Source organism: Tachypleus tridentatus, chromosome 8, assembly GCF_004210375.1.
Source record: "Tachypleus tridentatus isolate NWPU-2018 chromosome 8, ASM421037v1, whole genome shotgun sequence".
Classification (NCBI taxonomy): Eukaryota; Metazoa; Arthropoda; class Merostomata; order Xiphosura; family Limulidae; genus Tachypleus; species Tachypleus tridentatus.
In genome coordinates this window covers 41,048,975-41,071,812 of record NC_134832.1, presented here as the reverse complement: position 1 = coordinate 41,071,812, position 22,838 = coordinate 41,048,975, and the positions used below count along the sequence as shown (strand labels likewise).

General features: G+C 35.5%; 2 protein-coding genes across 3 annotated transcripts in view; one reads left to right on the top strand and one right to left on the bottom strand.

Moving 5' to 3' along the window:
• Positions 1 to 9,004: 9,004 nt before the first annotated feature.
• Positions 9,005 to 16,535, bottom strand: LOC143222242 (general transcription factor II-I repeat domain-containing protein 2-like). Its single transcript, XM_076448473.1, has 4 exons — positions 16,365 to 16,535; positions 15,724 to 15,860; positions 15,390 to 15,530; positions 9,005 to 10,951 (listed from the first exon to the last, which is right to left on the bottom strand). Exon 4 carries the CDS (start codon positions 10,599 to 10,601, stop codon positions 9,981 to 9,983), a length of 621 nt encoding a protein of 206 aa, XP_076304588.1. The 5' UTR covers positions 10,602 to 10,951; positions 15,390 to 15,530; positions 15,724 to 15,860; positions 16,365 to 16,535; the 3' UTR covers positions 9,005 to 9,980.
• LOC143222243 (uncharacterized) overlaps positions 14,603 to 22,838 on the top strand; it is a 44,482-nt gene continuing 36,246 nt past the window's right edge. Inside the window, exons 1-2 of one of the 2 annotated variants that reach the window (XR_013012121.1) lie at positions 14,603 to 15,117; positions 16,348 to 17,383. The gene's annotated coding sequence lies outside the window, so the exon portion shown is untranslated. Of the gene's footprint in view, positions 15,118 to 16,347; positions 17,384 to 22,838 lie in introns of those variants that run through there. The other variant, XM_076448476.1, reaches the window with a different exon arrangement.

The following is a 22,838-nucleotide window of genomic DNA, read 5'->3' as shown; positions in this document are numbered from 1 at the left end:
GGGCCTGAGTGGGAGTGACAGAATGGAGAGCATCAGTAATAATTTAGTGAATTTAAGCACAAGATCGTCTGGGACTTGGGAACCAGAGATTAAAGGAGAAACATAGAAAGGGGTATTATTCAGAATAGAGTTGAAAGCATCCCAGTTGGTATTAGAAAATTTAAGGGTAGGGGATGTGGGAGGGGGAGAGCGAGTAGAATTATCAAAAAAATGAAAGGAAACAGGAAGGTGATCACTACTAATGTGATTGTTAACTTGAAAATCAGAAGTATGAGACAGAAGGGCCCTGGCATGGCCAAGCGCGTTAAGGCGTGCGCTTCGTAATCTGAGGGTCGCGGGTTCGCGCCCGAGTCGCGCCAAACATGCTCGCCCTCCCAGCCATGGGGGCGTTATAATGTGACGGTCAATCCCACTTTTCGTTGGTAAAAGAGTAGCCCAAGAGTTGGCGGTGGGTGGTGATGACTAGCTGCCTTCCCTCTAGTCTTACACTGCTAAATTAGGGGCGGCTAGCGCAAATAGCCCTCGTGTAGCTTTGCGCGAAATTCCAAAACAAACAAACAAACAAACTTTTACCAACAAAAAGTAAAATTGAGCGTCACATGATAATACCCCAACTGGCTGAAAGAATAAGCATGTTTGATAGTATAGGGATTCGAAACCGCGACCCTCAGGTAATGAATTAATAACGGTAGTTTAGTTTTGTTGTTGCTCTTCCCACCAGTCCTCACGTTTTGCCTTTTCTCTTGAATGGAATAATGGTTCGGTTTCAGTTAGAGGATATGAGGTTTCTGTGCCACTTGGGCTTAACTTCATCATTTGGAGGGATAAAAAATATAAGGGATCCAATTTAAAAAAACAACACTAAAATGTAAAAGATATATATAACAAAATATCATCCAAAAATGTAACAAAATATCGAAGAATTGCCCAACTTCTTCATAATAAATAAAAATAACCTTATAAAATCAATAACTATAATTTATATTACTTTAACTCGCTGTATTGTGACTATTTCATTATTTCATTTCTCTAATATTTTATCAATCCATAATTTAAATATTTCTAAGGATATATGACTGTCATTATCATCAATAGATTATGCAGTGAACACTATCTTATCACTTTTTAATCTCTAGAAAACAACATTTTTATACATATTATTCAATCGTTTCAAATGGACTCAACTGCTCTTGTTTTCTAATTATTAATGAAAAAATCATTTAATATTGCAAAGCTTTGTAAGTATATATTTTGGGTACTGCATTTCGCTTGAGTTCCATAAATATTGTATACATATATAAAAGTTTATCATTGAATATTTGTATCAAAAAAACATCTGTATCACCACTGGTGACAACATTTCCATTGGCAAAAATATAGATTTTCCAGTTACATTATCCAAGTAAGATTTACTAGCAGCGTTGTTTTCTGCAGACCAATCGTATCATTTCCTATTAATAAACTGTTTATAATTTTCTAGCAGTTTTAATTTGCATTTCTTACTAATACACATTGGTTTGTATTATTTTATCAGAATCTTCGATTCGGCCAATATTTTTTCTAATTAGATTACATAGTTTTTGTTAACTGTACAAGTTTCTTCTGTTGGTTCCTTTACATATTTTATATTTCTATTATCAGGATCAAAATTATCAGACTAATAACAAACTTTCCGGTACATAAACTGTTTTTATTTATGTTAAGAATATTATTCAGAGGCTTATTATCGATTTTGTTTTACTATAAACATATTTTTCCCATTAACGATAAATTAACATTACCATTATCAACTGCCTCTTTAACATTTTTATTGTTTATTTTCAATATCTGTTAACTTTAAAATCATTTTCAAATGGAACTATAATAGTTCGCACACTTTCAAAACTTTTAGATAAACATCCATTAAACCTTTTCTTTTATCAACTAACAAAAAACAAAATATACGTTGTTTTATTAGAGTCTTTCCGAGTTGCCAGGAGAACTTAGTCGCAAATTCGCTACATTACTGTCATAAACATGTAATTGTTATAACTTACTAAATATCCAGTTTCCGTATTGATATCCTTTAACCACACTGCTAACAAATCTGTGTAATATCTCGAGTAATTTAATTCTCAATATTTTAACGAAACACTAATTCTCAGCGGGATCCTTTTTATCATTTACAATTCTAACTTACGTTCTTAATATATCAAGATCATCGAAAATCATACTGTTTTCGTTTTGATTATTTTGCTTATCTGGAAACTGGGGAAAAACGTAAATGTTTGTAATTTCATCATACATGGTATTTGCGATAAACGTACAGCTTTATCCATTTTAAGCATTAATTTTAATAACTGTTTCACCACTCCAACTGATTTCAACATCATCTTGGAGGTTTACTGTAAAACTACTCTATTCAGCTTGTGGTTCGGGGTATAATTTAATGAGAGGTAACCACAAGAAAATATCCCTCATGACAACTTTATAATTTACGTTAGTTTGTTTATGTTTTACTCATAGTAAAGCCACATCGGGATATCTGCTGTATCCACCGAAGGAAATCGAGCCCCTATCGGTACTCTTATCGCTGTACCAGCCGGGGATATTTGCATTAGCTACATCAATATAAAGCGTGTTATTTTATTTCTCTTGATAGCAAATATCACATCAATGTTTGAAGCAATTTTTCTGAAATAATTAAAGAATCCTAAGTATCGTTAAGTTGGTATCCATATTTTATTACTATGTTTAGTTAGAATCTGCCTTTTGATAAAGCCTTTGTTGTAAGAAGTATTATGTTTAAATGTTGATACTGATTTATTAGCTTTACCCTTACCATTCACACCTCTCAGTACCATTAATCTATCACCAGCAGATGTTAAAATATTTATACATAGATTTTCTGAAGTACCGCTCCAGCAGAAAATATTAGATGCTTCATTCGTGCTATAATCGTTTGTGAAATTTATTAGTTCTTGTCCACGATGATATAATCAAATTAGATTTTTTACAATTCTTAACAGGGATCTTTCACATGATTCTGTACACTGTCATTATTTTTTATTTATTGTACAGTTTTGCTAAAAATGATGGTATATCAAAGTTGATGTCTTAAATACTCAGTACGTAATTACACCATTTACATAGTGCATAATCCTTGTTTTTATTTTGTTAATATTGGTAGACATGTGTGCTTATTCCTTTGAACTTAATAAATAGCGTATTTTAAAGATTTTAAATCATATAATCAAACATGTTTACGTATGTTTATAGCTAAAACGTATTTTGAATACATTTTAATTTCTATTTAAAAAACAGTGGGCCAAATTATTGAGTTTATTCTGTCATCAATACTTAAAAAATAGCATCACATAAATTTAAATATGTAGTTTATATAATGTTATATTCATAAACATACACGACAAAGGCAACAACCAAATGAATACAATTCTCAATCTCTCAAAAGTATTTAGATGTGTTACAAACCATAATATACTTTTACTTTAAATAAGCTACAAAGAAATATAATGCTAGAAAATACATGTGCAGGTTATTATCTTGCTGATAAAAAAACTAAAATTATGAATATATATATATATATATATATTGCAACTAAATCCCGAAATAAATATCAAATTGTGGGACCACTTCTTATTTTTTAAATGCTAGTCAATAAATGTATGCAGATTTATATTATATACTTAAATGATCAACCATAATAAGTTATATTTAAATATTTACAGTTACAAACATTCACAGCCACTATGAAAAGGAAGTGAAATTAAATACAATTATAGAGATTTTGGCAAGAATTCTTCCTCTCAAACTTCATCTTCTGTGAATGCACAGGGGGTATTAACTCTGTTTTGAAGCGCCATCTGCAAGAATGAAGAAAAATTGTGTTTCTCTGATTTCAGTTATGATCAGTTTTACATTATGTGTATGCCAATAACGTAAATAATTTAATTTTGTGTTGATAATGATAATACCTATTCGTATTCTACAGTTTGGGCTTCTCCAGATGAGAGCAAAGAATAGGGCCATGCTGAGCAACAAGCTTCATCAGCGCCAAGAGGTCAGCAGGGTTGTCCTTTGCTGGGAGCTACTCGTTGTTTCTAAGTGCTATTTATATATACACTGTCGACCACCACGATAAAATATGACGACTTGTCTTTACATTGACTGATCTCTTATTGTTTAGCATCACAGCAATATCATGCCTTGGATTTTATATTAAACGAAGACAATCTTCTCCAAGATATTATATTCCTTGATGTCATGTTAGTCACAATTATCTGTTATTTTTGCTACTCAGTGAAAAGCCTGTTAATGAAGATTCCATACGTTTTTCATTCTTTGGTACTTAAAAAAGAGAACATAGAAAATGCAGAACACACATCGACTTTGGAGTTGTAAACTATCCAGTGTAAAGATGTTAACATTCACATCTAAAAACCCCTAGCATCTCCTCAGAGTTATTGCTGATTCTAAGAATACTTCATAATGGTGTTTCAGTAAAAAGTATTTCTTCCCATCGCGCATGACCAATACAGCATTCGATATTTCCTCAGGTTCTGATATGAAATAAAGAAAATGCTAATTACACTGTGGCATAACAGAGTGCGTGTAGTGGGAACTATTTATAACATTAAAGTGTACCCTTATATAATTGTACATATCAGTGAAAGTGCCACTCTAGCTTTTTGAAACCTGTATCTACCAGGGGCGTAGCCAGAAATGGCCACTTTTTTTTTTGGGGGGTAGTTTGAGTGTTTGATGCAAGCGCCGCAAGCGCAAAGTCATGTTAGGGAGTCCGGGGGCATTTTTTGATAAAAAGCCTGAATTATGCATTCTGAGACCATCTTTTTGGCAAATTTCAGAATTGCACACTGAGGTGTTTGTCTTATTTTTTAATCATAAATAAATATATAGGCCTATATATATAATATATAACTTAAAGTTATCAGGCCCAGCAAAGTAGACCGGCAGTCCTGTCATCAAAATATAAAATATAGAGTTACTCAGGAGAGTGCAAAATATATGTATAGTATCTATAATATGTATTCAAATATCATGGACAGTGTATGTTCAGATTCCCTGGATTTCAAGAATTAACTTCACAAATAAACGGTGGGTGGGCACCGTGGCAGGCCGGCAGTACCATAGCACTAACCTAGTACCGTTGGCGCCATCTATAATGAATTATTCACTATAGATGGCGCCAACGATACTGTGAATGTGACGTTGACAAACAGAAGTTGCGATAAACAATTATTCACTATGTAAAGCCTGAAAAAGCAAAAGACACTGCATGGGTTCTTTAAACCTATTCATGAGGCTGAACCTGATCAATCTGCTGCAGCCAATCAGGTTGAATCAGAATTGTCAACTGAATTGTCAGAGTCATCACCGTGGCCTTCTACCAGTGCTGCCACTACCACCTCAGGTCCAGTCTGGGACATTGAAAATTACATTTCTGATTATGTCAGCATTGGTAAACAGGTAAGTCGACTCCTCATTATATTAATTTTGTATTAAAAATCACAGAGTTTTAGACTGAATATTCATTGCTGCTAGTGATTGCAGGCCTACAGCCACAGGATATTAGGCCTGCTCTTTGATGTTATTGTACTCTCATAACAAACTTGTGCAAAATATGTGCAAAATAACTTAATTAGAACTATGTCTTTCTGTCTCTTTTAGATAAACGCTGAAACCAAAAAATGCCTCCTTGAGAATGCCTGGAAGCCAGGGAGTGATTATGTTTTCCCCCAGTGTGGACCAAAAAGCTGCATTTTCAGCATCGTTGGCTTTCACAATGGAGATGGCAAAACCTATAGTTAACATGCAAAGGGTGCTTTCTGCAAATACTGTTGTCTTTTTGCTCCTGATGGTGCTGGTCTTGGAAGCCAAAAATTGGGACAACTAGCGAAACTTCCATACACAAACTGGAAGAAGGCTGTTGAAGACTTCAAGGCACATGAATTGAAACAGTACCACCAAGACAGCAAAGAAAAAGCTAACAATTTTCTACAGGTCGTAAAAACAAGTTCATCTGTGCACTTGCAGCTTGATGTAACTTACAAGCAAGAAATTGAACAGAACCGGCAATATTTAATGCCTATTATTGACACTGTATTGCTGTGTGGGAGACAGGGTTTAACTTTGAGGGGAAAATATGATTCTAGTCCAATGTTTGTTGGTGAAACTGATAAAAACCCTATCAATAATGATGGGAATTTTCGGGCAATTTTGTGCTACAGGGCAAAGGGTGATGTCAAGCTTTCAGCAAGCCTTAAGAGTACCAAGAGGAATGCTACGTATCTGAGTCCTCAAATTCAAAATGAAATCATCAATGCCTGTAATACTCATGTTCATGATGCTTTGGTCACCAGTGTTAATGCTGTAAAGTGTTTCTCAATATTAGCTGAGGAAACAACAGATATTTCAGGCATTGAACAGTTTTCGCTGTGTGTTAAATATTTGCGACAACTCTGTTGCAATGAGAGAAGAATTTTTTGCAATTTATACCTGTTTATGATGAGGCAGGCCGAAACTTGGCTGATGTTATTATAACCAATCTGACAAAATATGGTATTGATATGGCTTACCTGCGAGGACAAGGGTACGACGGTGCTGCCTCTATGAATGGGAAATTCAATGGTGTCCAGAGACACATAACTGATAAATTCCCACTTGCACCCTATGTACACTGCAGTGCCCATTCCCTAAAATTGGCAATTTATGATGCTTGTAAAGAAGTTCCTATGCGAAATTGCATGGGGGTAATTTCTAGCATTGAAAGCTTTCTCAATGCACTCAAACGAAAGCACGTTTTGGCTCTTTCGATGGAGAATAAAGCACCTGAATCGAAAAGAAAAAAAGTTTGAAAGGTCTCTGCCCCACCCGGTGGGTTGAGAGGCATGACCCAGTCATTGTCTTTCTAGAATTAATCCATGCAGTTGCAGATGCCCTTGAGACCATATCAGGTTGGCAAGACAGTGATTCTGCTACGCAAGCCAATCAATTGTTGTGTTCTATAACATAGCCAGAATTCATAATCACTCTACTTACCATTGCTAAATTGTTTTCCTTACTGCAGCAACAGAACATTGATTTAGGTGCTGCGATGCATCACGCAGAAATAGCGGAAGATTTAATCCGTTCACTCAGAAATAATAGTGAATGAATTTAACATTTTCTGTGAGACTCAAACTCTGTGTAGTGAGCTTCAAATTGACATCATAATGCCAAGGCAGGCTAAAAGACAGATGTACCGTGCTAACTCACAAACCATTAGCCCTGAGGAGTACTTTCGTATTGTTGTATTTGTACCATTTGTTGATCACTTTCTTTCACTTTCTGTCCAGTCACAAAACTCTCCTTACAAACTTCATGTGTCTACAACCATCAGGATCTACCACAGAACTGTCAGAACCTACAGCACAACAATGTGACCAAATTAAAGAGTTGGTCAATACATACAAGGCTGACATTGACAGAACTTCACTAGCTGCAGTAGGTGAACTTAAGGTTTGGTACAAATCACTTGCGAACAACAAACCAAAAAATATCATAGATACATATGCAATGCAGAAATGTTCCCAGTAATTTCTAGACTGTTGAAAGTATTTGCCACGCTGCCTGTGTCAACGAGTTCAGTGGAGTGTTCGTTTTCAATTCTCAGAAGACTCAAAACGTATTTGAGAAATACCACCTGGCCTCATTACACATTCACCGTGATATTAGTTGAACCAAACTGTGTTGTAGATATCCTGGCAAGAACGAACAGGCGTCTGAGCCTTTCATAGATATTCAATTGTATTTCTCTAGTTCTGACAAAACTTGCTGTATTAAAATACTGCTCAATCAGAAATTTGCCTTTGACCATTTGTTGTGTGTGAAATTATCTGCCGTGTAATCACGGATCTTTATGAAACTTCACAGGTGGCAACTGAACTTGTCTAAAAGGTTTGGGTCCATGGTAACCCCCCCTTGGCTACGCCCCTGGTATCTACTATCTATAATTTATACATTTAATAACGTTTAAAATATTTGGCAATTGCCCATTTAATTCTATGTTTGAATATTACACTTAAGAATACAGGTTTCACAAACTTTTGTTAGTTTTCGGGCATGCTAGCCAAGAAATAAGTGACACATGACCAACATTAGGCAATAGTATCAACATGCAAAATATAACTGCTGTACTTCCTCACAGTAAATAGCAAACGTTGTCACATTGATATTTTAATGAAAATGAAAGTACGAGGTTTAATACAAAAATTCCAGGAAGACCTGACACCTTGTCACAGACATAAATTATATTAATCTTCACAGTCACTATTGACCACCTGTTGTAAAAAAAAAGGTAGATATACTAAAACAAAAGGTACTAATCAGAATACATTTAAGACTGCTGATTATCTGACTTATTCCATGCAGAATGTTAATACTTATTGTAATGTAGGATTAATTATTATTATCATTATTGTTTAATGCACCAGTATCACGTGCACAGATGCATTAATATGCAAAAGAGAAGCCTGACTTCCTCTCATTCAAAGGCCAAGGTTAACATTAAAAGGGTTTGATTTGGCTTTTTAAAGTTTACACCATATAGTATATAGCACAGGATGATTATTTTCTTCTCAGCCTATTAGTATTTACAGTTAGTGTAACAGTGAGTAAAACCTCACAAAGTGATAAAAACGTAACCTTTACGCCGAAGTCTATTATTCATTATAAAATAATGGTCGCCAAGTATGACCTAGTAGAAGCACTTATTTTGATACTGACTTGATTAATATATCCTATAGCAGGGGTCACTAAACTTTTTTCACAGGGAGCCAGATTACTTGGGGAATGAGAAGCGCGGGCCGCATGATCATTATGTTCAATACTCATAAGCTAGAATGAAAGCTCTCTGTAAAAGACTTAACACTAAGTTCATGATGCCACACTAGCCATGTGGGAGTAGCATGCAATACACACGTATAATAAAAAACAAACAGAAATACAACCAACATTTTTATTTACCAAAAGGTTATCAAAGAAGGTGACATTAGCAAAAACAATTGTCACATCGCACATAGTGAGTACATATCAGAATTTCACTAAGCCGCAAAAAGTTTGTGAGATTTATGAAATTGGCGTTTGGTTTTCAAAATATCTTCAATATTCGGTTTTGAATTGCTGCATCCAATCATTAGAATTGCTTTTAAGTGTTCATCAGTCAACCTTGATCGATGTACCGACTTCACATACTTCAATTTTGAAAATGCTTGTTCACAGACATAAGTTGCTCCGAACACTGATGCCATACCAGATGCGAACTGCTTCAGCTTTGGAAAATCTTCTTCAGGTATGCAGCTGTAAAATTCAATAAGTTGCCCCTCTCTGTGTTTTGCTTTCAACAAGTCATTTCCTTGCAAATCGATGACCTCCAGCTGATGTTCCATTGGCATGTCATCAATGATACAATCAAAAGGATTCTGAAAAAGGAGAATGTCACTTTCGATTCTGTCGAGATCCGAAAATCTCTCTAAAAATGCTTATTTAAATCACCAATAATCTTTTTCTGAAACTCCAGGTTGACATCTTCTGTGATTCTAGCATGAAACTCATTGAAACACTGAAAATGAGAGAGGTTTCCTCCTTCCAAATGTACTTCAAACAATGACAGCTTTCTCCGAAATCCTTTAATGATTCTGTAGAGATCACAGACAAGATTATTCTTCCCCTGAAGTTTCAAGTTCAATTCATTCATGTGGGATGTGATGTCAACCAAAAATGACAACTTTGACAACCAGGTTGGATCCGACAGAAGTGAATCGGCTCTATATTTCTCGATAAGAAATATATCTATTTCTCTTCTCAGCTTATAAAAACGAGACAAGACGTTACCGTAGCTGAGTCACCTTACCGCCGTGTGATAAAGCAAGTCACAGAAATCCGAACCAATTTCTTCAAGAAACGCCTTGAACTGGCGATGATTAAGTGCATGACCCCGAATGAAGTTCACAGCAGAAATGACTGGTTTCAGTACGCAAGAAATATCTAAGTCTTTTCCACAGAGTGCTTGCTGATGTATGATGTAGAGTATGAACAGAGCGCTTGGGAGTTGCAGATCTTCCAACTATTTCCTGATCAGCCCCACCAGACCCTTCTTTACTCCAGCCATATTTTTTTCCTCCATCAACTGTTACACCTCTAAGCTGATTCCACTGATGGTTATAGTCTCGCAAAGTTTTATGCACTTCCATGAAAATGTCTTCTCCAGTTGTTCTTCCGTGCATGCTGCAAACTGATGCCAACTCTTCCGTGATCTGAAAGTCCAAATTAACTCCACGAATGAACACGAGAAGTTGTGACGTACTCGAGAGATCAGTAGACTCATCCAGTACCAGAGAATACCATATGAAGTTCCTAGCTTTTTGGCGTATCTGTAATGCGATGTTCTCTCCAAGTTCTTCTGCTCTCTGTACAAATGAAGTTGCTGAAAAGCTGATACTTTCAAAGAAATTGGCTTTTTCAGGACACAGCTCATTTGCTGCTTCCATCATACACTCTTTGATGAAGTTGCCGTCAGTAAAAGGTTTTCCTCGCTCTGCCATCCTATGCACTATTTTTAACTATATATGAGTGACATTCATTTTCAGAACACTTTCTCGTGAAGAGAGTCTTTTGAGATTCGAAAACACGTTTCATGGATTCAAATTTCTCAGAACGGAACTTTCCTGAAAATTTCAAATATGTTGACAGATGTTTTGTTTCATAGTGAGGCCGAAGATTGTACTCTTTCGAAACGGCAACACTTTCGGTGCATATCACACAAGTAGCTTTCTGGTTTTTTGTTTCCACAAAGAAGTACTTTTCTCCCCATTCTTCATTGAAAACATGACACTCAGAGTCCACTTTTCTTCTTTTAAAAGCAGCCTTAACGATGGGTGATAAAATACAGGATCTGGAAATGAAAAACACAGAACGCCGTAAGAAATGTATTGTACTGGTCCAAGAACGCACAAACAAAATATATTGAAACGCACGTTTGCCACGAAACTTACCTAAGAACGAGTTTTGAAAAGCGCATAACCCGACTACTAAGAGAAATTACCTTGCTGAAGCGGTAACCCTAGGCCGCTGAATTTACAAGACGAGTCAATAGGACGAGGGTTAAGTCTGTACTTGTTTTCGAAATCCTAATGCTTTCATACGTCCCTTGATGTGAATAAACGGGCAGCAAGAACGAAAAAATTTTCCTATTGGTTAAAAATGCGCGTGACAGCCTTGTGTCTTTTTATCATAACGTCTTGTGTTTGCTAGCTGAAAGCGACCATCGGTGTGATTTGTTTTGTTATGACAGTCGGACATTTGATGAAATGTCACTTTTTATTTCCAAGCGAATAGCTGCTGGCGGGGCGGACAAAATGACCTCGAGGGCCGTAGTTTGGTGACCCCTGTCCTACAGCGAAGCACTTTTCATCAGCAAAGTCACTACCCTGCTGATAATTTTTTTCACTAATAGGCTTACTGACAGTATCGTTAAGCCTAAACATACAAGTATTCACACCAACTGCAGGAGTTGCCTATTTAGATTTCTTGAAACAATCTTTAATGTTCTAACTCATTGCTGCCGCGTGACATTTTGTTCTTACCTTTCTCCCGAACATTTCCAAGCATTTTTCGTAATTACGAGTGACATATTTATCACACAAAGGTCACATTTTATTAATATGCACGTAGATATGTAGGCCTAGACTAGATGACGTGTTCATCGTGTCTGTCATACACGTGCATTCAAGAGCACCTGAATGTCATGACACAATTATTGGGCTCTACTTAAACTGTTCTTATTCACGCAAATATGAAACTACCTTGAATTATTCATATATGTTTTGTATTGTCAATTTTATTTTACTGATGGTCATATGCACAGCATAGCTGAAACCAATAGCTGATCATTGATATCCAGTTTAGGCTTACGTCCTTACATTCGCCTTGTTTCTTTCTTTTTTTCACCTGGGACATTTTTCAGTGATAAGCGCGTGGGGTGGTTCTTCCAAGCCTCCTATCCCCTGCCAGGCTATGAGCCTGCAAACCAGCAGGTGTTGAAAATACGTATCTTATTTGGTTATAAAAAAATCTATAACCTGAAATTAACGTTCATAGATTCATTTAAGTTCACTAGTTTGGATAAACTTTCAAGTAATCTTTAAAATAGAGGAGTTCAAAAGCAGAATGCAATAATTTCCCTAAGATAAACTCAGTCTTGTAATAATAAAAGGAAAATATATCTCTATGAGTATATAGACTCGTGTGATAAAGAAGTGAAACACAATTACTATTTAAAGAAATATTCTACCGTCCATTGAATGAATGTGATGTATTGGATAATGACTACAAAGATGCTTAAAACGTTTGGAAACAGTTTAAGATTCAAAACATGAAAGAATACTCTGATATTTATGTAAAGACTAACGTTCTCATATCAGCTGATATTTTCGATACCTTTAGAGATGGTTATGTGAAAACATACAAATTAGACTCTGTTTAGTATTGCACAGTACCTGGCCCATCAAGGATACAATGTTAAAAACGATTGATGTCGAATTATAATTAATTATTAAATATGATATGATCATAATGTTTGGGAAAGGAATTCGTAGAAGTATATTTTAGTGTTGTAATAGATATAAAAAACAAATAATAAATACATAAAATATTATAAAGAACATTTTTGTTATTTATATGGATACTAACAACATACATGGATGGACAGTGAGCCAATATTTGCCTTACGAAAGATTTAAATGGGGTGATAAAAATACTGATATAGTGATATCATCTGATGATTTTGAAAATAGATTAAATTTTGAAAGTATATTTGGTTTCTTTATTTAGAATGAAACTCAAAGCTATACAAGGTCTTATCTGTGCTCTTCCCACCACGGGTATCGAAGCCCGGTTTCTAGTGACGGAAATCTGCAGACATACTACTGTGTCACAAGGAAGTAGTGATAGATTTGGAGAGAGTAGAGTTTACAGAAACGTTATCCGCTGTTTATATAAACAGATTGCTGTTTATTAGCTAAGCATAAAGCTACATAATGGGATATCTGTGCTCTTCTCACCACGGGTATCGAAACCCAGTTTCTAACACTGCAAGTCCAGCAGACATGCCGCCGTCCCACTCAGGGGCTATATGAATATAATAAAAAATCATGCACAATAAGTCAAAGTACTTTGGTATGAGCATTTTTAGATGTTTTGAAAACATTAATGTGTGACTTTTATTATGGATTCATAAAACCAAATATATTGTATACTGACCTAAATATACAAATGAGAACTAAAGCCACTAATTATTTTGAAAAAGGATTTTACAAACTGTTAAATAATTCTATATTTGGAAAATATGAAAAATTCTGGAAACGAGTTGATATAAAATTGTTTTTTTTATGCAAACAAAGTTGAAAATTTAATAGCTTAACCAGACTTCTGAGAGAAAGCAATGTTTACAGAAACATTATTCGCTGTTCATTTGAATAAAATATAAAATAACATTCAATAAACTAACTTATGTTGATATAAGCATTGTAGATTTTTTTTAAAGCTCCGAGGTATGATTTGTACTATGGATTTATAAAACCAAATTATGGTCATGATATAAAATTATTATATCAAGATACTAATTATTATATTAACTAGACGAAAACGGGCAACCTGCTATAAGGATATTAAAAAACAAAAAGACAATTCTTATGGTGTTCTATTAGTAAACAAAAAAAAAAAGGTTTGGGGTAAAATGAAGGACAATGGAAAAAATAGTAACTGGATTTTTGTGGCCTAGGTCTAAGATGTAAACTTTAAAATTACAAAATGGTAACATTTGAAAGTCTAAAAGTGTAAGTATGTTAATGAAAATAGATTTACATTCTATGAACGTAAATGGTATTTATTTGATGAGAAAGAAATATAAAGTATATATGAAATATATATTAGATTCAAGTTAAAAATAAAATTATAAACTCAAATGATGACAAATGATATATATCACCAGATCATTTGATATTTTAACGTGGAATTACTCTTCTCTTATCATAAATTACCGTAGTCGTTCATAATAGAAGTCACCCATTTGTCTCCCGCTGGGACATCGGTAAGTCTCAGGATTTACAACGCTAAAATCAGGAGTTCAATTACCCTCGGTGGACACTGCGGATAGCCAGATATGGCTTTGCTATAAGAAAAACACACACACACTCGCCCATTTGCTGTTTTTTATTATTATTATTTAATACTGTTTCGCCAACCTACAACAAAAATGACTGTGAGTGTTATATTCAAACATGGGCAGTATTACCACACGCATCAATGCGCATTGTGTAAAGGAGTTAAACTTTATTTGACAGGTAGTCAAATAATAGTTGCTGTGTAACCATTAACACCCAATCATTGTGATGGAGTCTGTAACTTACATGGAGCCTCATAATCTAATACATGCATATGTATATAGCTACTTGCAAGCCGTAAATGTAATTTAATATAAGCATAACACATGTACCATAACAATTAGTAATTTAGTGTTGCAACCATATTGATGTCGAGCGTCATATCTTTAGCTATAGTGGCGTTGCATGTGACGTCATTGATCACGTGATTTCAATGCTGACGCCATATTGGTAAGCAACATCACCAGGCAGCGCAGTCTACCGTACGTATGAATGTATACATTGTGAGCTGTGACCGCGTGGTGTAAATGTTGTCATTAGTCATATCAGATCGATCTTTAATATGAATGGACCTATATGTTTATCTGATTATGCAAAAGGCTTGAGTCATAATCATCGGGATCGTTATATTGATAAAATCAGTGCCATCAAAGTCAACCCATATCTGATATCGCCTGAAAATTTCACCAGTTTTATTGATGTCCATCCAAAACCAGACATTCAGTACAATGACATTTATCATTACCTCATTGACACCACATCATCATACACTGGAGAGAAACTAAAGTCCTACAAGAGCCTGGAAGCCTACAAGTTTTTTACAGCTGAGTGGGTGCATGAAGTGTTGCAAGCACGGATAGTCACAGATGCATAACCTATCTTTGTTATCAAAGCCAAGGTAAATATTTTTTACTTACCTGAGCACCAACTTACCCACAAGAGTTTGTTGGAGCTTTTACATGAGATAACTGTCAATAAAACAGAGTTAACATGTATTAAATATTTATATATTCAGTTTAAATACAATTTAATGCCTCCTCACAAATATCCCCACTACTACTCATACACAATAATTTTTATTATTTAATAAATTTAATTATTTACGGAGAGCAATATTTTTAGTTCTCAATTGCTGACACTATGTCTGTAAAGCTTCAATATCAGTCATACTAAGATCAGTCTGTATGGAAATCTCTCTGGCTATGTCTGGAATTTGAGGTCCACCTTCCTGTTCATCAGCAGCTTCCACACAGTACTCAGCAGAAGCAGACATGGACAGCAGAGACTGGTCAGTTTCACTCTGGGACACCACTGAAACAAAAGTAAAACTACTTGTGATTGATTTATATATATTCATGTTTATTAAATGATTATCAGAAACCTAAGCATAAAGTTACAAAGGACATACTTATATGAAAGAATACTCAAAAATCAAACACATCCTAGGTTACTGAAATAAACATTTTCTATGGTTTTAACGGAAGTTTAACAATTAAAAACCCACCAAATCTTCTTCACTTTTGGAGGCTGATATTCTGTTGAATGTTTCCAGAGCAACTTTTGACTTTTTCTTCTGTGAAGAAGACATATATTGGAACTATGAAGGAACGTAGTCTGGGGAAAGGGGGTCATCACTCTTACCTGTAATACAAAAAAACATATTACATAATTTTGTGACAATTAGCTGTTTTCATATATATAAGTTGACAAATACACAAGTACCAGTATATAATAATATATGTAAATAACTTGCAGTCTGAATTTTTTTTATTTCAATAGAAGTGAATCATTAACTGTTATTGATTAAACAAGACTATAATCCAAGAGGCAAGAGTAACCGAGTTGTTTATGAATCGTTCTTTTAAATGAAAAGTAAATTTTATACAACACACAGTCGTAATGCATGTTAAGCTAAAAAATAATACAGGGATAGAATTTTATAATCTTTTTTTGTGACCTGTCATGAATTATTTTGTTTATGCAGCCCCCCTTTTTTTCCCTCTTTATAAAAGGAAATATAATATATTTGTACAGCCTCAACACAACTATAGAACGATTGTATTTCGTTTCTGGTTTCAGAGCCCTCCTATATTTGTAATCTAAACTATATATTTATTATCTCCTGCAGAAATAGTGGTTACTTACTCAGAATGAAATGATCGCCACAGACACGACTCGCGCTGGTGGGCTGCCAACCTTCTCGCTTTACTGCAGCGATCCATCGAGATGTACGCTCAGGATCCGTCAGAAAACGGTGAAAGCTCTTTCCTGGATCTCGGTCTTGTCTGTTTTGACAATCAACAGCTACACATGTAGTCACCATGGTCAAAATAATTCAGAACTGTTATGAGAAACGAACTGCTGACCAGCTAACTGAGGCACACTGATACGGCGTCCAGCCTACCATCATGGCGGCATAAGTATATATCACGTGATTGCGTGGCGTGCTGCAACTCGTCTATAGGGTCCCTGCTCTTTCAAGACATGACGCTGCTGAGAGATCACAGGATTTATCTGTTTGTTTTACCACTGCGTGATTGATTTCGGCATTGTTGCACAAATGTCTAGGCTGTCTCCCATAACAGAAAACGTGATAAATTGTGGCAACGGCATCAGGAGCAATAGTCATTCAATTTTCATGAAGAAAATTCGGAGGTTTTAACTGTTTCGAGAGAGAGCGCTATATACCATCTACATGTTACACTAAACTAAAAGGCTTCAAATAGAACAAATTTACGTCTGCGATGGACATAAAACAACTGAAGAAATAAAGTAATTAAAATTGTTAATTTAAAAAATAGGAGCGGGTATCTTCAAAAATAAATACAGAAACAAGGTATGTAAATTAAAATGAAAATGCAATAACAAAACAGCAAACAAACTTAAGGTTTGAGAAATAGTGTTGACATTTTCATCATGTAGTTATAATGCTTCAGTGGAGGGATAATTTTGTTTCTTTAGTCGATAATTATTACATTTTTACTAATTTTTCAATATTTTTGAAGATTTTGAGTGGGGTTAATTTTTAAAGAGATAAATCTGATTGAGCCGTTTACATATTTTTAAAAATATTTTTCATTTGTGTACTCTTGTGCATCCAGCGGGAGTACAATCCCTATGTTATTTCAATAAAGTTTCTTGAAATTTAACTTTGTTTTTCAAAAGGTGTTAAAGTTTGCAGGTTTTTGTTGTTGTTGTTTTTGTTTTTTCGTTAACAATTGCATGAATTTAATTTATAGGATTAACCTTTACGTTCTCATACATATCTTCTTTTAAAACTTCTTCAACATGGCCAAGCGCGTAAGGCGTGCGACTCGTAATCCGAGGGTCGCGGGTTCGCGCCCGCGTCGCGCTAAACATGCTCGCCCTCCCAGCCGTGGGTGTGTATAATGTTACGGTCAATCCCACTATTCGTTGGTAAAGAGTAGCCCAAGAGTTGGCGGTGGGTGGTGATGACTAGCTGCCTTCCCTCTAGTCTTACACTGCTAAATTAGGGACGGCTAGCACAGATAGCCCTCGAGTAGCTTTGTGCGAAATTCCAAAACAAACAAACAAACAAAAAACTTCTTCAAAATTAGAATCGTAATATTTTTATTAATAATAACAGGTTGTGCCATTTTATTAGTCTTGCAAACAACTATATCTTGTTCTTTTATAATCTACAAAACTTCAAAATCCTTTTTGTTATTGCTTATGGTTTTAAAATTATTTAATGTGTGTGTGTTTTTCTTTTAGCAAAGCCACAAAGGCTATCTGCTCAGCCCACCGAAATTATTTAATAGAGTACAGCGTTAAATTTTGAAAAATGTGCTTTTTCAACATTTAACTTTTTAAAGTAAGTTTCTATTTCAGTTATGATATCTTTATACCTATTTTTTGGGTCACATAGGAAATTTAAACCTATGATTAAAATATCTGTTTGTCATTTAGTATATTTTTTTCTCAATAAAATTGAGATGCAGAGGAAAGTTTAGCATAAGAAATTAATATTAAAGTAGGTATAAGAATAGGCTTAATTTTCACTATATTAATAGATGATTTTAGGGCACTGGTAGAAATAGAAGATTTTGATTTGATGGGTATAACTGAAACATAGTTAAATGTAGATGATTTTGGCGACAGAAATTATTTTAAAATACATGGCTATAGATTATTTAAGAGGGATAGAGTAGTAAATAAAGGAGAGAAGAAGCTTTATATGTAAAGTGTTGAAGTTGAGAATATTAAGAATAATATCAAGGAATTGCTTCCATTTGGGCTTCTGTTAGTGGATTTCAAGGTAAAAGGCTCTTAGAAGGAATTTGTTACAGACTACCAGATGAAACTGATGAAGTTAATGAGAAACTTTAAGGTGATTAAGATATTAAATGTTAACTAAGTCATAATGCTGGGTGATTTTAATTTTAGACATACTGGACGGGAAATGCCAGAGTCAAATCATGAAAGAAAAATGTTTCTGGAAACTGTTCAAGATGGATTTATTCACTAATTATTCTAGGAACCTACCAGAAATAATGCTATTTTAGATAAATTTTTAACTTTTAATGTATTAATAATTGAGAGGGTGGAAATTGGGGAACACCTAGGTACGAGTGATCATTGCTGTATTAGATTTGATGTTTTGCTGCATATGCAATGTTAATTTAGGTGTACATCTCACAGTTCATGTTGAAACTGAGTGTTTGAGACTAAGTCTTAGATTTAGTTGTGGAATTAAGTACTGAAATGTTGTTTGTGCACTTAGGCCTACTACTTGTGTCAGAGTGAATGTGATATGTAAAAATATTGTAAAACAAATAAGCCAATTTGTTATTGTTGTGTAACATATTTACTGTTTTACATTTATTTTAGTCCCTACGTTTGTTTCGGTGTAGTTTTCTTTTTTTGCATGTGTCGTATATTCTTGATTGTGTGTTGTGTAAGTCCCGCCTTGGAAGATTCTTGAGTGTAAGAATCAACAATGTAACAAGTATATATGTAATGTGTGATTGACAGTATTGTTGCCAAGCAAATTTTGATGAACGAACAAGAGTCTCGCGTAATTCGTATAAAACGCAGTTAGCGAGAGAGAAGAAGAATATTATTCGTCAGCTACAGTTATAGTGTCATAGGCCTCGGAAGTTATAATTGTGATTAACGCCTATTAAACGAAAAACTACAAAATTTGACCAGTAACGTTTACTGATTTCGAATATTACAAACCGTTCAACTTCATTAAATTACTTCTGGCGTTGTTAAAAAAAAAAAAACGCAAACTGACGTGGCAGAGGTTTAGTTTAGAGCAGGGGTTCCCAACCTGACCCCCAGGGGTCGCGAAGCCCTGGCAGGGGAGTCGCGTAGTCTTGTTAGAAGTAGCTTGGGATAACATTAATTTTATTTCATCAATACATTTTCATGCTCTTACATTTTTTTGTTTCGGTGCAAAGCAAAACGTGTGCTACGTTAGTTCAATGTCATTAGGTGATATTATGGGTGTATGCATGCGTGCCTGTGAGTGAATGTGCCTGTGTGAATGTGTATGTGTCTGCAACTGTATGTATGTGTGTACTAGTGAGTAGCAAGTATGTGAGTGCACGCGCATGTACGTATGCTTGTGTGTCTGTTTAGCTGTGATTAAGTGTGTGTATGCTCGCTGTCAACACGTGAGTCACATGTCCGTTGCTCATTACTCTACCTGCACCCCCCAAAAGTAGTCAGTGTAAGATCTACAGTTGCCAAAGCGTTCATTATTCAACATTTTTATTTTATTTTAACAAGGAGATAAGTTAGCAGTAGAGGTGAGTTGTGTCCATGGCTAAACGGCGCAGATACTCAGAATGCTACCTCAACATTGGCTTCACCACTGTGCTCGCCAACGACGGCATCGAGAAACCACAGTGTGTTTTGTGCCATGCTGTCCTGAGTGCAGAGTCAATGAAACCATCAAAACTCAAGCGTCATCTCGAGACGAAACATCCAGAACACGCAAAGAAGGGTTTGGATTTCTTCAAACGGCATGAACAATGTCTTAAAAGCCAAAGAATCGATAGAAGTGGGTCGTTTCAGCAGCAGAGTCTAGCCGTAGTGGAAGCTTCATATGAGATTGCATTCGAAATTGCTAAACAAAAAAAGCCTCAAACGATTGGAGAAACACTTCTTAAACCCTGCATGATGAAAGCAGTAAACCATATTCTTGGAGAAGCCAGTGCAAATAAGATGCAACAAGAATCCCTGTCAAATAATACTATACAGAGGCGCATTTCTAAAATGTCTATGGATGTGAAGGAACAGGTTTTGACTGAAACCAAGGGTTTCCCTTTGTTCTCCTTTCAGCTCGACGAGTCAACAGATGTAAGTCCATGTTCTCAGTTGCTTGTCTTCGTGAGATACATTAATTCAGGTGACATCAAAGACGAATTCTTATTCTGCAGTGCTCTTGAAACCACAACAAAAGCTGATGATGTCATGGAAAAAGTTTCAACTTTTTCTCAAGACGAAGATCTTCAATGGGAAAACGTGTGTGGGGTTTGTACGGATGGAACACCGGCTATGCTGGGATCAAAATCAGGATTCCAGTCGAGAGTGAAGAAGCTAGCACCTCAAGCAAAGGGCATCCACTGCATGATTCACCGATATGCTCTCGCCAGTAAGACTCTCCCTGCCTCTCTGCAGGAAGTGCTTGAATCTGTAATCAAAATTGTAAATTATGTGAAGACTCAAGCACTCAACACTCGCCTATTCAAAGAACTATGCAAAGACATGAATGCTGACCACGAAGTCCTTCTCTTCTACACAGCAGTACGTTGGTTGTCGAAAGGAAACGTTATTAATCGTGTCTTTGAAATGAAAGATGGAATAAAGCTATTCCTGGAGACTCAAGAAAGAAAAGATCTTGTAGCTCACTTCGAAGATGAAGCATGGAATAAAAGGGTTGCGTACCTAGCCGACATTTTTGACCAGCTGAACAAGCTCAATTTGAAGCTTCAAGGAAGGGAAACACATGTTCTCCTTTTTCAAGATAGTCTTCGGGCCTTTGTTTCCAAACTGCAGAACTGGCGTCGGAAAACCAATCTTGGAAACATCGCTATGTTTGAAAAACTTTGTGGAGTGACGGATGAGTCTCTTATCCAACTGGATCAGTTCCTCAAGGATGAGATTACCGAATATCTTCAGTCTCTAGAAAAGGAAGTCGAGCGTTACTTCCCCTGAGCTGTCACAGGAACAGGAGGCCCTGGTAAGGAACCCATTTTGTACTGAACTTGATGTATCCAGCATCCCAGATGATATCCAAGATGAATTTCTGGATCTAAGGAACGACTCTTCAGCTCGTGATCTCTTCAAGGTGAAATCCGTGACTCAGTTCTGGTGCGCTATGTATCAGTCATACTCCAAAGTCAGCATGATAGCTTTACGTGTCCTTTATATGCAAAAACGGCTCGTTTGGGTTGAGAGAATATTTTACATAGAAGAGCGAACAACGTTTCGACCTTCTTCGGTCATCGTCAGGTTCACAAAGAAAGAGGTAACTGACCGGAAGCTGACCACATGTTTGAAAGGGGTTGTGTAACTGTGTGTCGAAATGTAGAGAGCGGTATTAGATGTTTGAATATATAATTTTATTTATTTATTATATTAATATAGGTATAAAGGCGTTCCTTTATATTGGTTTATCTTGGGTTTAAGTTGTTGTATAAGTAAGGCTTCATTGATTTTGCGTTTGTTTATGTTTGTTTCTTTATTTAGTATTTGAGTGTTTTCTATGGTTATGTTGTGTTTATTTGACTTGCAGTGTTCGAAAACGTGTGAAGGTGACTTTTTATGTTCTTTGAATCTGGTTTCCATTTTTCTACTTGTTTCTCCAATATAGAAGTCGTGGCAGTTATCACATTGTATTTTATAAATAATGTTGGTGTGGTGTTTGTCAGTGTAGTTTTTACATAGTATAGATCTCAGTTTTGTGCCGGGTTTTTGAATAAATTTGGTATTAACTGGAATGTCATATTTTGTTACTAATTTTTTGCCAAATGTTGGTTATTTGTTTGCTGATGTCAGGAATATATGGTATACAGCAGTATATGGTTTCGTGGTTTTTTTATTCGTGAGCTGTATTTACTTTAGTTGGTTGATTTTGCTTTCTGTCTAGGTGTGTGCGTATAATGTTTTCTACGGTTTGTGGAGGAAACTTATTGATGTTGATGAAGTATTGTTTTATTTTGTCTAGTTCATCGTTAATTTTATCTGGTGAGCATACTTTTATGGCTGTGTTTATTTGGTTTCTTAGTATGTTGAGTTTTTGTTTTGTTTCATGTGCTGAGTCCCAAGGAATGTATAGTCCAGTATGGGTGATTTTTCGGTGGATTTCTGTTTTGAATTGTGTGTCAGTTCTTGTAATTTTGAGGTTAAGAAATGATATTTGATTGCTTTCTTCCTGTTCACATGTGAAGTTAATGTTGGGATGTATAGAGTTAATGTGATTGAAAAAATTAAGTATGTGTTCTGTAGATTTGAATCCCGCAACCGTGTCATCTACATATCTGTACCAGTATAGTGGTGGATGTAATGCTGTGTTAATTGCTTGTGTTTCAACTTGTGTCATAAAAATATTGACTAGAACTGGTGATACTGGGTTGCCCATGCTTA

Coding starts and splice junctions, on each gene's coding strand:
- LOC143222242 (XM_076448473.1), bottom strand. CDS start 10,601: ATGGCAGAGCGAGGAAAACCTTTTACTGACGGCAACTTCATCAAAGAG.